Here is a 21,846-nt window from a genome sequence, read left to right as displayed (position 1 = left end):
TCATGTCTTGGTGCACGCTGTGGTGCAGGTGCTGGTGTCGCTTTGCGGTGATCATGTGGCAGGTGCTTGGGAGCGGGAGCGCCGTGTTGTGCCTCGACCGCGGACCTCGCCTTAACCTCCCCTTCCTCGAGATTTCGCCTTTGCCGTCCAACAGGGACTACGCTCACGACGATAACCTCCTGCTACAGCACCCGCTGCTTCTCAGGGCGTTCTGGTGCGGGCGCCTTCAGGTATTACTAACACACCTCAACTGGAACATTTGGATGGACTCTTTACTTTTGGTATTTCCATATTTTTCTTTTCGTTTCTGTATGAATGACCATCAAAATACCCGCATTACACGAAGAATATGGAGATTATACCACAATAGCTCCACGAAATCCTCGATCAGGACAATTTTGTTCAACATTAAAGTATAACAATAATTTTTATCAAAGTATTTTACCGATTAAAGTAGGTTTTGTAGGAGTGTTCAAGAAGTATTCTGCCAGTCTCCCCTCCCATCATGGACTTTCCGATTCAATTCACGATATGGCGTACGTCCCTTCATTCTATCTAGAAACCCTATTCTCTTCCTTCCTCTTCCACGCTTACCGAACATTATACCCTCTAACACTGTTTTCAACATCCCCTCCTCGCTCAGGACTCGCTCAATCTTGATCTATCGTCTCCTCCGCATCTCATGTAGAAGACATACTTATTCTCTACCTCTCCTCACCCACCATGTCCAGTACTTCGTTGTTCATCATCCTCTCTGACAACCTCCCCTTATTCATTATTCCCCATGCCCACATCTCGAACGTCTGCAATCTTTTCGAAGGAAGTACTAAGCCAACCTTTACTGTAAAAGAGTTTAGTATAATTCATTATTTTCATTAGTGATTGAAGAATCTTACTTGATAGGACAAAATGAAGTGTCTACAATTTCAGGCTTTACAACGCCCACGTTTCACGTCTGAAAAACAGGCAATCATGAATAAGGAAGAAAGTTCTCTACGGCTACACCATGCTCGCTTAGGGAAGATCTAATTACCTTTTTAAAAATTCATGCAACACATATTCTTTACAAAGAGGCACCTTCGTGAATTGCTGCTGATAACTCTCTTTTGATCATGGAGATATTAAATCTCGTTATCATATTGATATCCTCCATTAGGATACTGGCTCTTCCTCAGATGGGATCGGAAATCGAATATCCACGTTCAGTGAAAAGCATTCGGAGGAATTCTTGCTCAACCTTGGTTTTTTATTTATAGAATGCCTTCACGCATTCATTGGGTCAATAATCCTTGGCCGCCTCTCGCCGTTCCAATGTCCACGATACCCTTTTCCAATGCACGTCACCTTATATATCCTGAAGGCCTTTTAATTTCAATCGGAATGTCAATCCGTATCAATAAAAATTGAAAATCGAATTTAATTATGTAATATAATAGCAAAAAGGTTGAGCATAGACAATGAGTTGATATCAACATAACTCTATATATCAAACGAGTTCGACAAAAATTTGAGAAATATGGCGAAAATAACTAAACCGAAGAGGTTGCACCTTCAACTATCAATTTAAGATAAAACAAACAACCCACTAGTAATGATACTTAGGCGTTGAACCACGTTGCATTTTACATTATAATTAATAGCGGACAATTAAAGCCATGGTATTTATTGCAAGGCATAAATATATTGTAATTGTGGAGAGCGAGCAATTTTCGGATTGCGACAATGTATTCTTAAAAAATAAAATTAATTAACTACATACTCAAACAGTATATTTTCTGATGATAAACTCCAGATAATTCAAATAAATATTGATTGGAGACCTCAATTTAATATGTGAAATATTTTCCGTTGCATGCTTATATAAGGAAAAAATAAATTAAAAACGTATCTATCGCTGGAAACACTATTTTTTCATTTGTATCCAACTACTAACAACATCTTCACACCAGAATGAACTAGTTCCCCTTATTCAGTCATTAGCAATTCAATTACGAGATGTAGGTAGGTTAAAAATACGGTTGTGTTGGATTTAATTACGATTAATTTTTCTCTTGCCACCGGGAAATTAAAATTGCCGTTTGAGCCTCAACACTCTACGTAACAACACAAATATTCAAAGACATTACTTTCATGGAAAATTCAGGCTATCAATTTGTAATGAAATAGTGGTAACATATTCATGATTTAGCATTTTTTTATAACATAGAGTGATTCCATTGGAATCTTTTTAACATTTTTTTCCTGGCGACTGATAAACTTGAATACGGCTCGTTTTAAATGCCGGGTAAATTTCCACTGCAGAGGAAATATTAGTAATCAAAGTGTAAAGACCGATTTATGGAAAACATAAGCAATAAATTACGTGAAGGGAGAACTCAGTGTGAGGTTCCAGTTAATGAGTGCTGAAACGATATGATACATTGCGACTGAAGACGGTTGATGATTCTCTTTTTTAACTTATAACCACACAGATGAGCCAATTATCAAAATTTTACCGCAAATCCTTATAAAGTTTCCATCACTCAGAGCCCTATGAAAGTGCGGGTCACCATCATGGATGTCTTTAAAAATATATATGTTATATTCCTATAAGAATGATTTACAAAACCGCCATTTTTATCTTTCCAATTTAATATTTCACAGTTACCATTCCTTGAAAATAAACGCCGAAAATGGCCGTTTTTGTGATACCGGGAAAATTGGTCAGTTTTCGAATGTTGATAATTTGGGCAATAATTAGACAAGAATTGTGAAAATTTCCTTGTCTTAGATCAGTTTTTTTATCAATGGCAGAATGCGAAAAAGTGCAATAGGACTGATGGAAGCGAATTATTGCGCTTTTAGAACCTGGTAAACATTCATAGCAGCCAGCGACCAGTTCATTAGAAAAAAAGGCGGAACTTGGAGAAATTAGTGCGAAAATTAAGGTTCTCATCTTCGGCCAGAACCCATGGAGCAGCAAGCAAGTTGGAGCAAGATTTTTCTTCTGAAACCAATAGTAAAGATTCAGGTCTTTCTTGTCATATATATTTTCGAGTGCGTATCGTCGCCCTCATAAAGATGTTTTCCACTCTATGAAAAAAGGTCAAAAATTAGTAAACTTTAGAATCTTTAATTGCTAAATGAAAAACTTATAAAAATTAATAATTTTTCCGCATAGTTATTAGGAAACGTTTATTCTTTCAGAAATTGTTTTGAAATTTATAGAAAGCAAGCTTATCGACTCACGAGCGAAAGTAAAAACTCGATTTTTGCGAAAATTCCGATTTGAAATTTTTTATTATTATTCCTTATTTTTAACGGCTTTTGGTGACATTATGTATGGTCCAAATATTTTAATAGCCATAGTTCCCACTCAGACTGTAACGTTTTTGATTTCCAAAAAAATAGTGAACATTTTTGGTTTTGTCAAGGTTTTTTCGATTTCCACCCACTGTGCAGCGGCGCCTATCATTATGGGATTTTATCGGCAGGACTCTCAAGGAGGGTAGGGAAAAGGGAATGGAGTCTGTGGGGGAGGGTACTCACTTACTCTAAGGCCAAGAAGGGCGTGTTTTCTAGCGAAACTTGGACAACCTTTGCTCTGCTTATCAAAATGGATGATAATTCCATAAATAGAAGTAATCCATGAATATTTCCGTAGAATACAATTGAACCTAGAATAACTTAGGCCTCCAACATCCCTTTGTTGAGAGTGGGGTCCGGTAAAATTTGAATTAACGTGAAAATTATTTGAAACTGTGTTCTGTGCCGCAGTGTGGCAGTGTCGTATTTATACATGCGTTTTTCATCCGCATTTTTTTCAGCTCCGACCGTGAATCATGGAAGAAGACATCTAGTAATGAAAAATAGTATGGGATTATATGGAAATTAGAAGTAATCTCTGGAGAATACGTAGATGCGGTGAAGGTAAAAACTCAACTCAATTTCAGCACCTTATGTGTGGTAGTTTGGGTTTACCCTTGCTTGTGCAGAATTATATTTTATTTGGTGTCGAACATACCTCAATATTTTCTGTAAGCACTCAAAAGTTGTTAAGCAAATTTTTGGTTAAGTTCTGTATTAAAATGTATTGACATTTAAAGAAGTAAGTAAGACAAGTAAACCGGTCTTGCAAAATGGAGAGCAAACTTTATGAAGTAATGAGGATCGTCACGGTCACTGAGCAAGATAGGTCGACGAATAAGTTCATACGATGCTGTATGATTGATTATTTCAGGTCCGTCACTTAAATTTGATTCAAAACTGATTCCTAAACTTTTTATCTCTTATTTAGAGAGTCAGTAGATAACTGCCCATAATCAAAATATATCTGGAGAATCCCAGAGCAAAAAACTGCTTTTTCAAACCAATTCATTGTGAAGTACCTGAAATAATATGTATAATGCAAGGTTTTTCTAATATGTTCTTTCATACAAGTCTTTGTTGTATGCGGAAGGAGATGAATGGGATGGAAACGAATGGGAAATAACGAATTACATAGAATTATAGTATGTACTGTGAATTTATATTTGCACCAATCGTTTCAACTCTGTGTCTATTGTTTAATGAGTTCAAATTCGTGTAGAATAAAATTGATGAAGGTAAGAAACCTAAAGTCACTCTTCACGTGTGGTCTGCCTGACGACCTGGTCCGTTTTTGCCTCCAGAATACTAGAAGGTGCTTAGGTTTTTCCAGGCAATGGGCCGGCAGTAATTTACTCGCAGCTACTTCATGAGTGGTGAAAACCGGGAACTCGAAACTGCGACTCTAGAATCAGCAAACTCACCGCCGTCATCGGGGGTTGGTTTATGCCCTCGCCTTGTCCTATTACCTCTCCCATTGATATTTTCTCCTTTTTACATTGCAACAACGTATTTGAGGTTGGTAAAATCGTCATTGAATGCAAAATGAAGGGAAAGTCAAGCTGCAAGGGCATATTTAGTGATGAAATTATGGGTGTAATAGTAATTAATGAATCGTAGATCTAAGTATGTTCAACGTTTTTAGATGATGGCTATAATGCAGTCGTTTCCACATGGTGCGCTACGGTTAAGGATGGTAATTGGTCTCATCAACTACACGTATTATGAATGTTGAAAGTACAGTTGAATATGCCACATGGAGTATTTATCTCTGTTTATATGTTTAAAATTCATATTATATTATTTTATAAGGAACTTATCTCAATTTAAAAAACCTATGATCAGATTCATTTTATTCCCGCTAATGGCTCCATTAGGGTGAGTGGTATCCTATTGGGAAAAGAGCATAGCTGCTGATCGAAGGATCTCGGCTTCAAATACCGGGTAATTCCTTCTTAAGCCCCCAAACAAAAACCTCTAAGCACGTGGTGGCCCAGAGAATGGAACTGACCCTCCTATCCTGAATGTATGAAATTCACCGACATTAGGCTTAGTATGGATGAACTCTACCCTTACCTATCCAAATCAAACTTGTGGTTAAATCAATGAGTTAGTGAATAGCTCATCAATAATTCGTTTTTGCTTACTCGCTAAAGCTTCTAAAATATAATGTAGGGAACGAATTTCTTCCGTAGCGTGCCTATCGAATGGATGAAAATAAATTAGGTAGGCGCAAATTTATTTTATATTTTTACCTCATTAGACAGTATTGTATATTTTAGCTTTGGCGAGAAGTTTATTGCCGGGCAATAAACTTCTCGTCGCTCGAAAACGCGATACAATCATTAAGAAGAGTTGAATCGCGTTCCCGGCGATTTGGCATATGTAATGGGACGTATTCCATTCATCACTTTGCCAGAGGAAATATTTTGTCTAGTAAGTTTTCTTTATTTGTGCTGGGCACTTAGGCAAAGTAGATTTATTTACTTTACAACGAGATGCGTATAAGGTGCTTTGAGGTGCTTTATTTTAGAACAAAATTAATATATCTGTCTTATGATTTCATCGATCCATTATTTTGACAACTTTGGAGACATATCAAAAGGTTTAGTTAAAAAAATGCATACGTATTTTTATAAAACAGCTTATCGATAAATTTTTTGTGTGAATATTTGATCATCATACGGAGAGGTTCATTTATGACTCAGAATTAGTGTTTCTTTGTGACACATTTGTTTCATCGGCTGCTCTACTTTTATTCGTTGGATATGAGTAGAAAATCTTGTAGAATCCCAGCATTCTACTGTAGGTCTCAAAGCGTTATACCTCATGATTCCATTTTTTAGAAGATTTGAAAATTTCAGTTGTGGTCATATTGATGCAGCTGTCCACGAGAATTTTTGACCGATAAGAATAATTTTATTAGTGACTATATGTGGCTTAAGGTAGCTCTTGAGTAGTGGTATATGGAAAAACATGTCTCAGTTGACAGGTCTTATGCTCGTGACAATCTGATAAGGGCAGTAAGTAGTTGGGATTATTTTTGTTTTGGCGTTCAGTACGGGCGCACAGAAAGCGTTAGAGAGGTGCTAAATGAATTAGTATGGAAGCCACTAGAGGCTCGAGACGCTTTGAATGCTTGAGAATAGTTTTTCCCACACGAAAGTAAATCCCACAGAGACGATAAATTAATAAGATATTTTGCCTAGGTATGGGAATTCCTTTTTTCCCGAACAACAAAGGACATTTATAAATGCTTGGTGGAACTTCGTTAGAGAATTTCCTTTTTATTCGTAGACGATTGATATCCTAACACCCCCCGCCACAGCCTATACGGCTTGCGGGAAATTTTATAGATGTGTAGTTACTCTTGCCCATTAACATTAGGAAGAAAGCAATTAGGGCAAATTTTCCTATTTTGACCCCTTAGAGAAAGGGCTTTTGTGAGTGCCAGGAGATGTTATCGATCTAGCTAATAGATGACCTTGAACATTTCCAAAAGGTCGTCTCTACTGCAAAGCATGGGTTAATTCCCGTATAAATCATGAAATTTCCCGCAATCTTATCCCGTGAGGAAAAGAAAACTTTTTTTTTTCGATTCAAAATGTGATTCATTAGTCTGAAGGCGTCATCCCTACTCTCAACACAGAAATGCAGTGTATAAAACACGAGACAATACGGCGTTGACTCAGCGGTTTCTCGTTCGCCGAAATTGGAAACGAGAAGAACCGGTCATCAGCGGCAGGACATTGCCGTCTGATAAGAGAAAATTACGATGTAGATTCAGTGTGAACGTACGGGGTGAAATAAAAATAAGACTTGAATCTCCCTCGTTGTTTCTCGCCGGGTTATCGCGATGGCGCCGCGAGCGTCTCCGTGGTTTATTTTTTATTTAATGCGAGGATTTGGACGTCGTTTCCACGCGGTCAGTGTGTGGCCGCAGACGAATAATTTTGCGGTCCGGTCACGGGCGAGTTCAAGGTTGAAAATGATGGTGTGCTTCATCGCAGACTTTCTCTTCTCATGATATTTCGGACGATTGTTAGGGTTGGGTCGAATTTTGGACGTGAATTACTTATTCTATTTTATGCCAATACAAATAATCCGGTAAAAAAACATATCTAATCAATAGTTCACGGATACAGGAGTCTCAGACGCAGATTATATGAAACCATAGGTGTGAGGTACCAGATTCTTATGACTTAGCAATGACATGAACACTAGTAAGTAAAAGGAATAATTTATGCTCAAAATCTTTAATTATGATTAGAGAAAAAGATGTTTGTAAAAATAATTTAGAAATTTTAATCTTGATTTTAATTAAATATTTAAATTGAAATTTGATAAAATTTTAACATTAATATAAGTGACAAATGACAAGCGAAGCGCATTTCCATGTCATTCTAGATATATTTTAACGTGGCAGTTGAAAACTTCAGTTTACTTCACGGCGTTCACGATACTTGATATTGATATTTCTGACAATGACCTCTTCGATATGGAAGGAATGCTGCATATATAGCTCTCAAATGGTTCTAAATCAATATTCCAAGAATATAGGGGGTTCCCATCCAGATAATAAAAAATTGTACGAATTACAGTTTTTTGGTGGTGAATTAGCCTCGTAGCCTCCGTTACCGCGGTCTTTCTCCTTCAATAATAAAGTTATAATCTGAACACTGTATGCTATCCAAAATTAGTAATTTCCACAACCTAAATTTTCATTGTTACATCCATTAATAAAATGTTCTTGGGCGAAAATAAATATGTTGACTTGGTGTACACAGATGAAAAAGAGATATAATTTTACTGGCATAGTTATAACTCTCGCTTTTTCAGCAACTATAGGAAATGCAATGCCTGTTACTTATGAGAAAATTGTAAAACGCAAAATAGGGATACATTTTGTTCTTGAATCAGGAAAGGGCACTTGCAATTGAAATAAAATAAAATCAATCCAAAAAAAATTTTGATGCGTGTTAATTCATCACAATCTAATCTAATATAGATGTCCCTCACTCTGACGATTAATGATTACAATATATTGTTCAAGATAATTTGCCTGGTAATGAAACGAAATCGGGAAAGTTTCAGTTCTTCAAAAAAGGCCAAGTGATTTAGCGCTTATCATTAGAACAAAAAGTTTAGAGCTACATTGGAGTAAAACGAATCCCACAGAAGGGGAAAGAGAGAATTGAACTAGCATACGAGGCGTTCATGAACATTTGAAATCTAGTTTTACTGAATAATGATGAGGATAGAGTGGATGGTCCTGTAATGTAATGAGGATGTGCTTAGAAAAGTGGGGGAAAACAGAAGTCTGAAAAACCTCATTACAACTTAGCTGGCCGCATTATGAGGTATGGTTAGCTGTTGAAAAAAGTCGTAAAAGGACAGGTGGAAGGGAAGAAGGGCAAGGGTCAGCCCCGAATGAATTACATAGGACATTATCAAGGATGTAAAAGAGAAGTAATACGTCGATATGATAAGGCTAGCAGATGGGAGTAAGGGATGGGGAACTGAGTAAAACCAATCTTAAATTGTTGAATAATGATGATTATGATCAGATACCGGGCTTTTTTTAACTGGAAAAGTCATTAAAAAAAGAAAGCCGTCGCGAAATAATGATAATAACTAATTTTTTATTTTACTTATTCTACAGCCTTAACACGGGTGATTGATTTAAACTCAGTTTCTAAAAATGGAGAATCAATAGCTTATGTATTATGCATGTCCGAACTATTGAATTACAAGTATTTCCCAAGAAAAAAATACCGCACTTGCTAAAACGTTTTGTTTTCCAGAATGTTTCTCTGGGCGCAATAAGTTTTCATCGATTGTTAATAACGTGAATCTGATAATGTTGGATTCAGCATACCGCAGGCGTGTCATTTTTAGCAATGACCGCTATGAGGTTAATGGAATAAACATCATACTCAAAATTTTACTTAGTGATACAGATGTTTGTACATTCTGATAACAATTCAATCTTGATATAAATGACAGCATGACAAATAGCAAGCGGAGCGCATTACCGTTTCATTCTAGGTATATTTTAACGTGATATTTGAAAACTCCCGTTCACTTCCCTGCATACTCAATGCTTGTTTTTTTAAATTCCTGCTGGTGATCATTTGATATGGATGGAATACTATAGATAACTCCAAAATCAATAGTCCAAGAATATACGAAGTTCCCATACAGATAATATGAAATTTGAATTACGAATTACATTTTGCAATGGTGAATTGGCCTCGTAGACTTCAATACCGCTGTATTTCTTTTTCAAATAATCTTCCATGCATAGTTCAGTTGTAATCTAAGCACTGTTTTCGGTGAATTTTGCCAGGTTTTAATGCGCCTTTTGTAATTAATGAAGTTTGCAGTTAACTCCAGACTATATTGAAATTCTTTACGAATTTAGGGCATTATAGTGACTCTCATTGTATTAAATATCGCGTAACCACTTTATTAATGTAAATGTACTTTCTTTTCTATGTTGTCATCATGTGAGCTGGATTGGGTTTCATATTTCTCCTTAGCACTCTCAGTTCACTGACTAGAGGTGACCAGTAACACACTGAATAAAATAAGTTCTGTTGGTTGACTTGAAATACTTATTTTGGCTACATCAAGTAGCCTATGTCCACAATATTAAATAATTAAAAGAGCATCACCTTAAATTTATTTTGACTATAAATTATATAATTCAGCTACGTCTTCGCGTACAAAAAAACCAATCGCCTCGCTCAATACTAATCTTAAGTATAAGCAGAGTCATCTCGCCACTACAACTACAAAGTGTTTGTGGTAGTATGTCGATGAATTTGGCTCTGAAAGGGATCTCTCGACATTTTTTATTAAATGTTTCTTTTTACAGGTTATTTATGACCAGTAATTATTATGCTTAACGCGAACTTGCTCACCAAGAACGTATGCATGAAGGTGCACCGGAAGAAATGTATTCCGCGCATGAAATAACTTTGAAAATTTAACCAAAAATACGGTGTATAAAGCATTACTTATTCTCGAGAATTAAGGGTTCCTAAATGGGCTCCGGTGAACTTGATCTCCGAAATTATAAAGAAAGATAGACTCGTTTTAAATAGTTTTAGTTAAATCCATTGCATGTTTCTTGAATTTTTTGATGCAATATAATAAAATAATGGGTTTAGCTCTAAAAATTTCCAAAACGTAAATAGCGCCATTGTAGTAAAAAAAATTTGGAACACCAAAGGAATTTAAAATGTATGCGTGTATGTGATTTTAAACATGAAATATTCTTAAGAAAAAAAATACAGTTTTGTGTATCTTTGTAAATCGAGTTTTTTAAAATTATTAAATCATTCATTTTGTTTTCTGGATTTTACCTAATCTGAAATTGCAAATTGACTCACTTAGAAATCAAGAAAAACCTATATCACGAAAAAACATGCTGTGAAAAAAGTTTTTTAAATGAATATTAAATTTTTTTGACTCGTTCAACTCTAATGACATTCTAATCGTTACGTATTTTTCTCTTTCAACCCTCACTCCTATCCCTTCATATCCCTGCATAATCTCATCTCGTTCCCTGAACCCTTTTCTTTCATGAACTCCCTTACCCCCACTCCCTGCTCCCCGCCAATAGGATGTCAACAAGCCCGCCTCCTCCCCCTCCATGGGGACGGGTGTCGCTCCTGTGGTCGTAGGAGGCCCCGCCGCCACTTCGCCGTGGTCGGCGGCCAACCGGGGGGCGGCGGACGCCGGGGGCGGAGGGGGGTTGGAGGCGAGGCGGGGCCCCACGCTGCAGGTGGCCTCAATGTCCTCCTCATTCTCCTCCTCCACCTCCTCCAACTCATCGGCCTCCAGCACCTCCACAAGCAACCCTCCCGCCACTGGCCACAAAGGTAAGCCTCTCTCTCTTATGCACGTGATTTTTCCTTTGTCCACTCACCGTTGCAGGTTTGATTGAACACCTTTTGAGTTTTTTACCGTGAGTTTTACCACAAATTAACGCGAGAAGGTTTGTATATTTTGTTAGGGTTTTTAAATAATTTTATAAAAAAAACCAGACCAAAGTTACGCGATTCCGTGAAGAATCGCGAGTTAGGTATGTGAAACTCAAGATAAAAGAGAAGGTATAACGTGAAGATATTTATAAGAAATAACGTGAGAAGGTCCATTTGTTTTGTTTGTGTATTATTAAAATTTATTTCACAAAAAGGACAATGTTTTGTCAAGAGTCGCGAGGTAGGAATGTGAGACTCGGGATTAAAGTAGGTGGGCAAAAGGTTTTGCAGGTAGAACAACTATTTGGGGTGCACATTGGAGGTAAACGGATACAGCAGTAAGGAAGTCAGAGATTTGCATTATCAAAGCAGGCGATCACGAGGAAGGAGCTTATGGGAGGAGCTAACTATGTAAGAATTTAAAGAAAAGACATGTGAGAGTCTGATCTGGAGTGTTACACTTTGCGATACGGAAACTTGGACACTTAGAAAGGAGGAGAAACAATGATGTGCTGAGCAATATGTGTGAGGAGAGGCAGCTTCTAGATGCGATTCGTTAGAGGCAGTTGGTAGGGATGAAGCGAGCATTGAGCGAGATTGGGATGTTACAAACAGTGTTAGAGGGTAGAATATTGGGTGAACGAGGTATAGGAAGGAAGAAAATATGATTTATAGTTAGGATGAAAGGTAGCAGGCGTCAAAGTGTATTGAAGAGGAGAGTTCATTACGGGAGGAAAGACAGCCAGAATACTCAATTTAAAATTATCTTGATCGGTGGAATTCACAAATAAAAATAATAATAGCTATTAAAATAATTGGTTATCTTATGTAAAAATCTATTATATTCGTGATAAACAAATGCTCCACTTCATGAATCTATAACAGCATGTAGAATAGATAGTTCCACGGATTTTTCGAATCATCACGGGGTTAATATTTCACGGAAAAATTTGTAAAATACGCGCATACATTTAGGCCGATTTTTTATTCAACCCACTGCAGCGGAAATATATGAATGGGTCATTACACCCATATCGACCAGGTGACTGTCCCTATGGTCACCGGCTTCGACCGAATTTGATAAAATGGTATTAATTTAATTATAAAACAAAAATCTCGTAGTATTTTTGTAATAAAGTAACAGCTTATTTTTTATGACCTTTTTAGACTAGATATTTCAATGTTGTTAAACTGTAATATTACGAAAGCTATTTTAAACTAAACTGGTAAAGTGAATAATTTTAGCTCGGGAAGTTAAAAATTTCATATTAGTCGTCATATCTACGGAATTAAGGAAGGTCTATTGTAGCATGAAATGCGGCATCTATATCGATTTGTAAATTTGAATGAACTTCATCTTGGACCCTAGACATTAAGCACTGTTAAACGTAAAGGGCTTCTCACAGTTTGTCAGCATGTAATGGAAAAGTCATCCATTAGTCTTTAAAATCAGTCGTAAAACTCTGCAGGCTCAAGTTCGAGGAGTCATAGTTATGCGAATTACAGTAAATTTATTCTCTGCCATTGATGGCATTTGTTTCAATTGTGCATAACTTAAGGTCGAGAATTTTTTAACTAAGAACGTGGAACGTATCAATAAGGTAACAAAGAAATGTGAGCGCTTATTTCTCCAAAAATTGAAGAAAGAGCATATTTTTACTACCATAAACAATTTCCACCCTAATAGCGACTGAGGATCTGGATATTGTTCTTCAAGTATTCTTCTATTTTAATTCAATTTCTATTATTGATTAATATTTAGATAAATGAACACCATGCTGGACGAATTCCATAGATGATGTTAACGTGGCTAATTACTGTGGAAATGAATGCACTTTTTTTGGAGTGTGCTAATATTTAGGATGTCTATTTTAAACTAAACTGGTACTGTGAATAATTTTAGCTCGGGAAGTTAAAAATTTTCTATAAAAAAATTGCAGGAAATAAAACTATGCGCTTTAGTCTCCCTGGATTTGAAAATAAGCCCTTCTCGAGGAATTTATGGAAGCTTATTTTAGAATACTATCGGAATCAATAAAACCGTCATTATCAGCCGACATCGTCATTGCTGATTATGTATGTGACAGATTTCATTGTTTTGAATGTAGAATATTAATGTGTATATTTCGCAATATATTCCTCTCATTCAAAGTATCATTCAAAGTAGCATTCAAAAGTATCTTTAATAACGATTAAATATAACGGAATGGAACAGCACATACACCTACGAGGGACTGTGCAAGCCACCACTGGGGTGTGTGGCACGGGTTGATTCCACATCTGGCATGTAGCACTCATCCTAGCCTCAATCAGAAATGCGCTCGTTTGCCGGAGACGGCTAAATACTCAGGACAACGTCACACGGTCAGACTAGAGACTTGAAGAGTATTAAGTACAGGATTATATTGCCTACCATACAAAAATCTACTAGTTAACAATAGAAAAACGAAGAGTTAGCGTAGTAAGTGATTCATGAATCAATTATGACAAGCCAACATATTCATGCAGATAATATTTACTAATATAATAAGTTATTAACTACACTTTTCTGTTATTCATTATTATGCCTATTTCGCATAGTCCGAGTGAAGATATCCTATGGATAAACTACCGCAAGTATTACGGTCCTTAAAAGTCCACGGGTTAAACGACATCTTAAATATCTCGGTTCTGCAGTCAATGCTCCCAATCTTATCGTTTCTATCAGAATAATTAGGCGCTCTAAAAATATCTTCAAAATCAGGCAAAAGTTTTCTACCCGAAATTTCCGCAAAAGATTTAATCTTTATTTTTCCCTTCGATCGGATGGACTTTTACAATCTAAATTCCTAATTAACAACATGAATCACTGGAGCGCCTGCATTTGATTCTAATGAAACTAACTCTGTACGATAGGTGACAGTACGTGTCATGCTCGGAACAGTTCTATATGCTCTCTCTACTTCGTCTACTCACCGCTGCAGGGCTTGTTGTACATCTGACCCCGATATATGCCATAGTTTAACGTGCTTAGATCTGGAAAATATTGCTGGAGAGTAATTGAAATAAGAACTCATCAGATGTGGAGATTAATCCCATCGTCTGAAAAATTTACATCGGAGGCTCAAGTTCAAGAAATCTTAGGGCATGGAATCATTTACATAATTTCAATGATGATAGGTAAAACAAGACTTTTAAGTTGCTAAGTTGGAAATATTTACTTTTACGTAAAGCTATTTGTATTCCGATTTTTGTTATAATTAAAAAAGTAATTATTACTAGATATTCTACAGTTATCATTGCAACACATGTTTATATCATTAATAGCCAGAATATTTGGTGTTTTTGCAGCAGTACATTCGGAGTAGAATTTTTGCGTAAATCTTTACGGTGAATTTGCCATGTACCATTAAAATAGACCTGAAATTTTTTTGCGATACAAATCAAGGATTTTAAAATAATTTCAGGTTCTCATCTGGGCATTGATAGACGGTAGAATTTGTTGGTTTTCCTCATGGTAGATGTTTTGCACCAGCATTTTGAAAACTGTCCATCCTAAATATGGATCACCTCCTATGATTGAATATTGATTCTCATGTTATTTTATAGTATAAAACACTCAGAAAAATCCGATTTATCCTTTACAGCTCGAATTCTGCAAGGGTAATTGAGGCGGAAAAGTTTAAATATTAATTATGAAGCTAAATATCTTATCTCATGCACCAATATAATGAGTGAAATCTAAAAGTCTCATATTTCTACAGTGTTGAGAATAAAACCATAAAATTAATTTAAGATAAAATGCGAAGATCTACCACAATAAGTGACATGAACACAGCTTTTATCCTTGGTAAATATTATGTGGCAGAATACTAAATGTATAACATGTTGAAAACCTTCATAATAATTGGCAATTCGTTCATCATGTCTACGGAACATGCCCATTGAGCTGAGAAAGATAAATCGTGTTCACATTTAAATATTCTCGTGCTTAAATATTTGCAGTAATGAGGCGCTTACATTTTTGTTGATGTGGACATTGTGAAGAAGGAAAATCTGGCTGCTTCCATTTATCCTATTTCGAATTTAGCTCGCTGAATATTTGACAAATGTCATAGCATTGTGTCTTATTTTTTTTACTAATTTCAGTATCAATTGCATCCATTGGATTGAATTAGATCAAGAATATATGATGCCTAGTTGTAGATGGCCGAATGAGATCCATTATTTTGCCACTGAAAACTTTTGGTGCGAAATTATGAATCGGAACTAATAACCAAAGTCGCTGATGTTGAACCGGACATGATAAGACTCATTCCTAGCCATAAATTCCATCACTATTTCCCCTATTTCTTCATTGCCAAAAACTCTAACTACATGCACCTACGATAAATGTCTCATGTCTTAAAATTCAAGTGTGACCATTGGATTATAAACTAGATTTTCTTTGTACTAGCACTGAACAATGAATTTTGCCTTATGATCTCTTGTGTCACGAAGGAAACCTTCTTTTGGGATGTTTACGAAAGAGACAATAGGATTTCGCTTCAGTTCCGGGGCAACGGATATTGATTTCTATTAATAATTCGTTCCTCAATATCGTCTGCATTTACTCTCATACACCTTCCTATCGATTCTGCTCGAATTATGGCACCCTTTTCCCACTGACCACCTCGTTTCTCTTCACTTCCTTCTTATATATTATTAATTTATTGCTTTTAGTGGCATTCAGGCAATCTTGCCCTCCTGAATTCTCTTACTCAATATGTATCTTATCTTCCCATTCACTCGAGTTCTCCCCTTTATAGTAAATGCAATCAGGATTTCAAACAAATTTAACTTATTTTCAGGCCCTGAAGACTGTTATTACTTAATATGTAGTTGCAAATTGCTCTAATAAATAAAGAGTGCAGCTCTATCGGATGTACATGCTGATTATATTTAATTATTATTACCTTCCATTTCATTTACTCTCCATGATATCATTCTTTCTTTTTACTCGATTTTATTTTCCTAATTCTTTCTGTAATGTTAAAATCGAAGATTGTGAAAGCTTACAAAAAATTAGGTCTATTCGTTACCTTTCGTATCAATATTATGTCAGTGAAATTCAAACTATGGGGCATATATTTGGTAATAATTTGAAAAATAGCAAGTAAGTAGTTTAGAATGGAGTTTCTCGGAGGTTTTTTACTTGGGAACAGTTCATTTGAGTACAGCTCATTGTTCGCGTTGCATATTTAAGAAAGCTCACTCTATTTCCTGAATAGTGGGATGTTGAATGTGGTATATTGCATGCCATATAAAATGACCGAGAGAATTAGAGATTGGATAAGTTAGTGATATGTGCAGAGGCGCGGAATGTAAAAGGTCCGTGGTTCGATTCACGATCCGGGGGAATATATACCCATGGCAATGTTGAGTACACTTTCTCATTTGGAGTCGGACATTGAAATTTTAATTTGGCGCTGAATTCCAAACATGACTTATATTTTGTGCTCGGAATCAAGGTTTTTATTACTAACATATTCCGATTTTTATGTGAAACGAAAGTGAAATGTGCTTACTCTGCGGCTTGATATTAAAATACCTCAGTGGCATCGGATTGAATTCAAAATCATTAATTTGGCTTTAACATGATGAAATATGCGAATAGTTTCACCTGCTGCAATTTATTTTTTATTTTATACTCTAATAATTTTTTATTTACTTTTCAGGGTATTTCCGTCCTGTTTACAATGGGCCCCGCCACTTGGGCGTTATAGAAGACGTCGTTAGCGAAAGAGGTATGTATTCAAGATTGCCTAATCTTTTGATTTCCTCTTATCAGACAGAATGGTTCAGCTGTCATTTGTTAACTGAAAAAATATAGTTCGATTCGAAATCGATTTAAGGCCCTAATCAATTGATAGCCAGATTGTACATTGGGAGCACACTTTGCTGCGGGCCAATTCAAATAACGTCATTAAGTAAATAGAAACCCATGAGGGAGACCAGTATATTATCATTAGGCTAATCGTAAGAAAATTAGCATTTACTTTCAAATTTCCTATTCAAATTGAGCATTTCTAATACAACTTTGATCTGAATTCCATTGCCCTGTTAATTTACCCTCAATTCTCGATACACTGTGATATGACATGAATCGTAATAGTTTCAAGATTTATAAAATTCAATTCGAAGACAAAACAATCATTAAATAGAAACAATGGTTGGTTCAACTTAAAACTCTTCTGGATGAAATAAAGTGAATAAGGAGGTGGTTGTCAGTGGTCATTTTGTGGGTAATGAAGAAAAAGACAAGAGAGGGAGAGAGGGGGGGATTTAACGAAAAGGAAGATGATATTTTGTAAAAGAATGGATCATGACACAGTCATCTAGATTGCCCTCTCAAAACTACTCCATGAGCAAGTCGAGTCGACGCATACGCTTCCACTCTGGAAAAGACGGTCTCCGCCAGGCTAGTTAGTCTTGTTAGGCTAGGAATATTACAAAAGAGGGACTTTAAGTCGGCCTCTAAATGCGTTATCACCCACCGCGCATTTAAATGGGCTTACAAAAGTCGCCACTCGCGTCGCTGACGGACAAATTGATCCGAGTTCCACGGGGAAATAAGGTAAAATTAGGGATGTAAACCGAAATTTACATTCATGATGTAACACTACCATATTACGTAACACTACTCACCTACTATTTATTTGGTTTCGTGTTATCATAGGGTATAAAAACACACTTAATTAGAAAATAACATGCACAAAATATCACTTTTACACTTTTATATTCAGAATATCAAGAAATAAGACTAATTGGGCCCAATTTACAATCGATCATTAGAACAAACAGATTGCATAACTTCCAATTATATTCCAATGGGCTTTTAACTCTTCCCCTTGTGTATTGGTTATAATCATTCAAGTCTACTTATCGGGTTCACTGCTCGCGTCTCCACTCAAACACTGCCGGATAGTACAGTACTCCACAACTCCACTCTCTGCCTGATATCCTCCTCTGCGATCCCTGTCTCTCGATCACGCGTCCTTCCTTGTATCGGTTCTCTTTCTCTTTTGGGCGCCTCCTTTTTCTTTGCGTCCTCTCTCTTTCTTTTATTCTGCCGATCTTCTTAAAACACGTCTTCTACGTAGCTCTCCCAATACAAAGACTCACGCTTGTGTATTTTCTCTCCGCGTCCCTAACTACCCATTCTTGCCTCATCACTACCGTTGTTAATTTCAAATTATCTCAACAAACAACATGGTGGCTTGTTTACATTATGTTACATTGATGATATTATTTATCAAATTCATAATTCTGCATTGCTATTACTGGCATTTGCAAAGACCACAGTGCAAAATATCGGGAAAAAGTGGATCACATTGCACTTATCTCCGCGCCGTGGACATTTTTGAAAGCCGATTAAAATGCGACCGAAGTGGCAACAGAAATCAGCCTACTATGGGATGGCATTTGGCCTCCTCTATGTAGTCCCCTTGGTTAGGCAAAACGCCCTCCAGGGGTTAACGAGAAAATTTATTAATTTATTGCGCATTAAGCACATACATGCAAATACGGGCAGATTATCCAATAAGTGAAGAGATATTTGGTATTAACACAAAATATGTTACTACAAAAATATAGCAAGATAGGCAGATAGTAATCAAGTATTGGTTCCCAAAGTTAAAAAACACACAAAATTTACAAATAAGACCTAAAAGTTTGTGCTTTTCAGACATCCATATTAAATTACAATTCAGTTACTCTTCATAAAATATTGCTTTAGTTTTTCAACATTTATATTTAATAAATTGATCTCCGTGGGTGATTTACGGAGGCTCGATGTCTCATCATAGGTATCGGTCAATAATACAAATAGTACAGTCAGTAGGACAGATTGTATGTTCTAACATTAATAAAAATACATGAGGAAATTACCACGAACTGCAAAATGTAACCAAAACTATGAAGAGCCCTTGCAATCTAAAATCTTGCATATAAGAAATTTTTAACCCACTACTCTTTTTTATTTATTTTCAGTTTTTTTGTGCTGTCCCTAGGTATACCTCCCCAATTGGGACACTTTTGTTTTCTAATTCTCGTACCATGTTATAACTGAAATGCCTTAACTTGAGACACTCTAGGTTTTTTATTTAAATTTAACAATAAACAAAATTTCCTGTAAAAAAACACATTTACTTAAGAAAAAAATTTTATAAATCAAAACTACTCTTACAAGACAGTATAGTTGCGCAACAATAGATACCACTCTGAGCACTCACACTACTTACATCATGGTTTTTAGCCTGAAAAAGCAATAAGTTCCTTTTGTCTCTAGTTAGATTCCTGTACCAAATATGGGCTACTGACTGTACTAAAATACTCTTGATTAAATAAATCAATGCTCTGGAGATTAAATGCTGGTCCTCTAAATTGTGGGGAATTTGGGAAAGAACAAAAGACAGGTAGGGCGAAAAGGAAGATTTAGTGTAGTGGAATTTAGAATTAAGTGGGAATAAGGATCGTGATCGTATTTCCCCCCAGGCAGCCTGAAGAAGAGAGCATAGCTCTTGAAGCGGAGTAGTATTTTCCCCTTTCCCTTCATTACCCACTTCCCATCACATCCGTCCTAAATACCTCACCCACTTAATCCAGGAGAGTCCTCAGTCCAGAGTTGATCAATGAGAGTTGACATATTTACCGAAGCTTGTAAGAACCAAACTACACTCATTTGAACGGTGAAAACTATATGAATACAGTCAAATCGAATCAAAAATACAGTTACACTCTTCGTGGAGTTCTTAGAAATGTGTGTTGCAGGCGAATCATTCTAATCTCTTACTTTACAAGTGGAAAATTGATAATATACAAACTTTACACGCCTTGACTGCTATCCTTCTGCTCAATTCCCCAGTAGTGATGTACAAAAAAATGGTGGACTGTGACGTTTACAGGTGTTGGTTTATTTATTTGAATTTAACAGTAACGAAAATTTCCTGTAAAAAACACATTTACTTAAGATTGGTCATATTGATGATTAGTCATAGTAACCAGTCTTCTGGATGGCCACGCTCAACTGTACCCTCTTATTAGGTATTATAAAGCAATATAGAGGGCTCTCCGTGATTATGAGTCCTCTGGATTTCCTGATAATAAATACTAAGTGGAGTCCTGGAATTCCTCCATTGTTTATAACAAGAGAGCACTCTCCATTTAATCTAGTGTAGCTAAGGCATTTGAAAGCTTGTTGGTTGGCTATAAAATCCCATAATTTAAACAAATATTAATCTACCTCCGTATTTTATTCCTTTGACCATAAAAGAGGTCCTTACACTCTCTTGCGGATGAAACAAGATTTCTTGGCATGGAATTTAGATATTGTTATGATGACATTTTCATATCTCTGTTTCTCCAGGTTTTTCCATTTTGCCAGAAAAGATGATACCTGTGAATGCGATCACCACGTCTCCTGCGTTGACTGCTAATCTCCAGAGTTCCAGGAGAATACGGTCGCCCTCGCCTCCCTCTGGCCGTCGAAGCAGAAGAGGGATGGCCTCCATGCAACGGCAGTCGTCCACAGGTGAGGCGGTGGAGAAGACGGGCGTGCCCATAATCTAAGGCATTAGTCCGTCATTTTTTTTACGTAATATTAAATTGGTATCTTCGAGTGTTGGTGTTGAAAAAATTAAAGTACAACTTTGCGTGTTTATTTTTCGGTTTATTTTGAAAGTAGGGAAGTACTGGGAAACGTGTTTTTCTTAAAAAAAAATACTATGTTTAATCGCGCATGGATTTGTTTTTAGTCAAATGAAATTAATATCTTAGAAAAAAAGGAAAAAAGGAGAAAAGGAATAGCATTTGAACCCACAGAACTTGGTTAATTTTTAAGGGAAATATGTAGAAAACATAGGTGTAGCGTAATTGAAAGCTTATGTTTCGAAAATTTATAGGAAATTGCTTGATTTTATGAAATTATGCATTCATTAACGGGTAAAAACCCAAACGTACCCAAAATAAAGTCAGTAATAAGATAAAATTACAGTGTAAAAATCAAAAGAACATAATGGAATGGAATACACACAATGGAATAGAATAGAATAAATACCTAATAAATTACACCACCAAAATAATAGAATATATGCAACAATCAGAATATGAGTTACATTACTATTAAAAATCAAAAGAATTAAGAGCATATAATGTTAGAAATAGTTATAAAAACAATGGTGAAGCACTTTTACAGCCTTCTTTGGAGATTAAAAAAAATTACTTATGTGTAATACAGTATAATTTGTTGTTCCCTCTCATAGTTTAAATCAAAGAATATTTTTGGGTGACTTCAGCGTATTCTTTATCACTTTAACCTTTAGTTTCCACCCTCGTGCTGGAGGATACTTCTACAATCCTAGGAATCTTGCAGTTCTATAGGGGAAGCATAAGTGTAATTGATAAAATTATGGAAATCGCCCAAGAAAGTTTATCTGCGATAAATATTCTGCGAAAGGTTACACCATTTAGTGTAAAATATTCATCGTTCTAT

General features: G+C 36.1%; 1 protein-coding gene across 1 annotated transcript in view; it reads left to right on the top strand.

Moving 5' to 3' along the window:
* Positions 1–21,846, top strand: part of LOC124157310 — a 147,815-nt gene that overhangs the window by 4,398 nt on the left and 121,571 nt on the right. Inside the window, exons 2-5 of the mRNA XM_046531933.1 lie at positions 29–230; positions 10,976–11,234; positions 17,033–17,101; positions 20,722–20,886. Of these exons, the coding sequence (XP_046387889.1) occupies positions 54–230; positions 10,976–11,234; positions 17,033–17,101; positions 20,722–20,886 (670 nt within the window). The 5' untranslated portion in view covers positions 29–53. The remainder of the gene's footprint in view (positions 1–28; positions 231–10,975; positions 11,235–17,032; positions 17,102–20,721; positions 20,887–21,846) is intronic.

This window comes from Ischnura elegans, chromosome 4, assembly GCF_921293095.1.
Source record: "Ischnura elegans chromosome 4, ioIscEleg1.1, whole genome shotgun sequence".
NCBI lineage: Eukaryota > Metazoa > Arthropoda > Insecta > Odonata > Coenagrionidae > Ischnura > Ischnura elegans.
The sequence above is the reverse complement of the archived record's forward strand: the minus strand, read 5'-3'. Positions and strand labels throughout refer to the sequence as shown.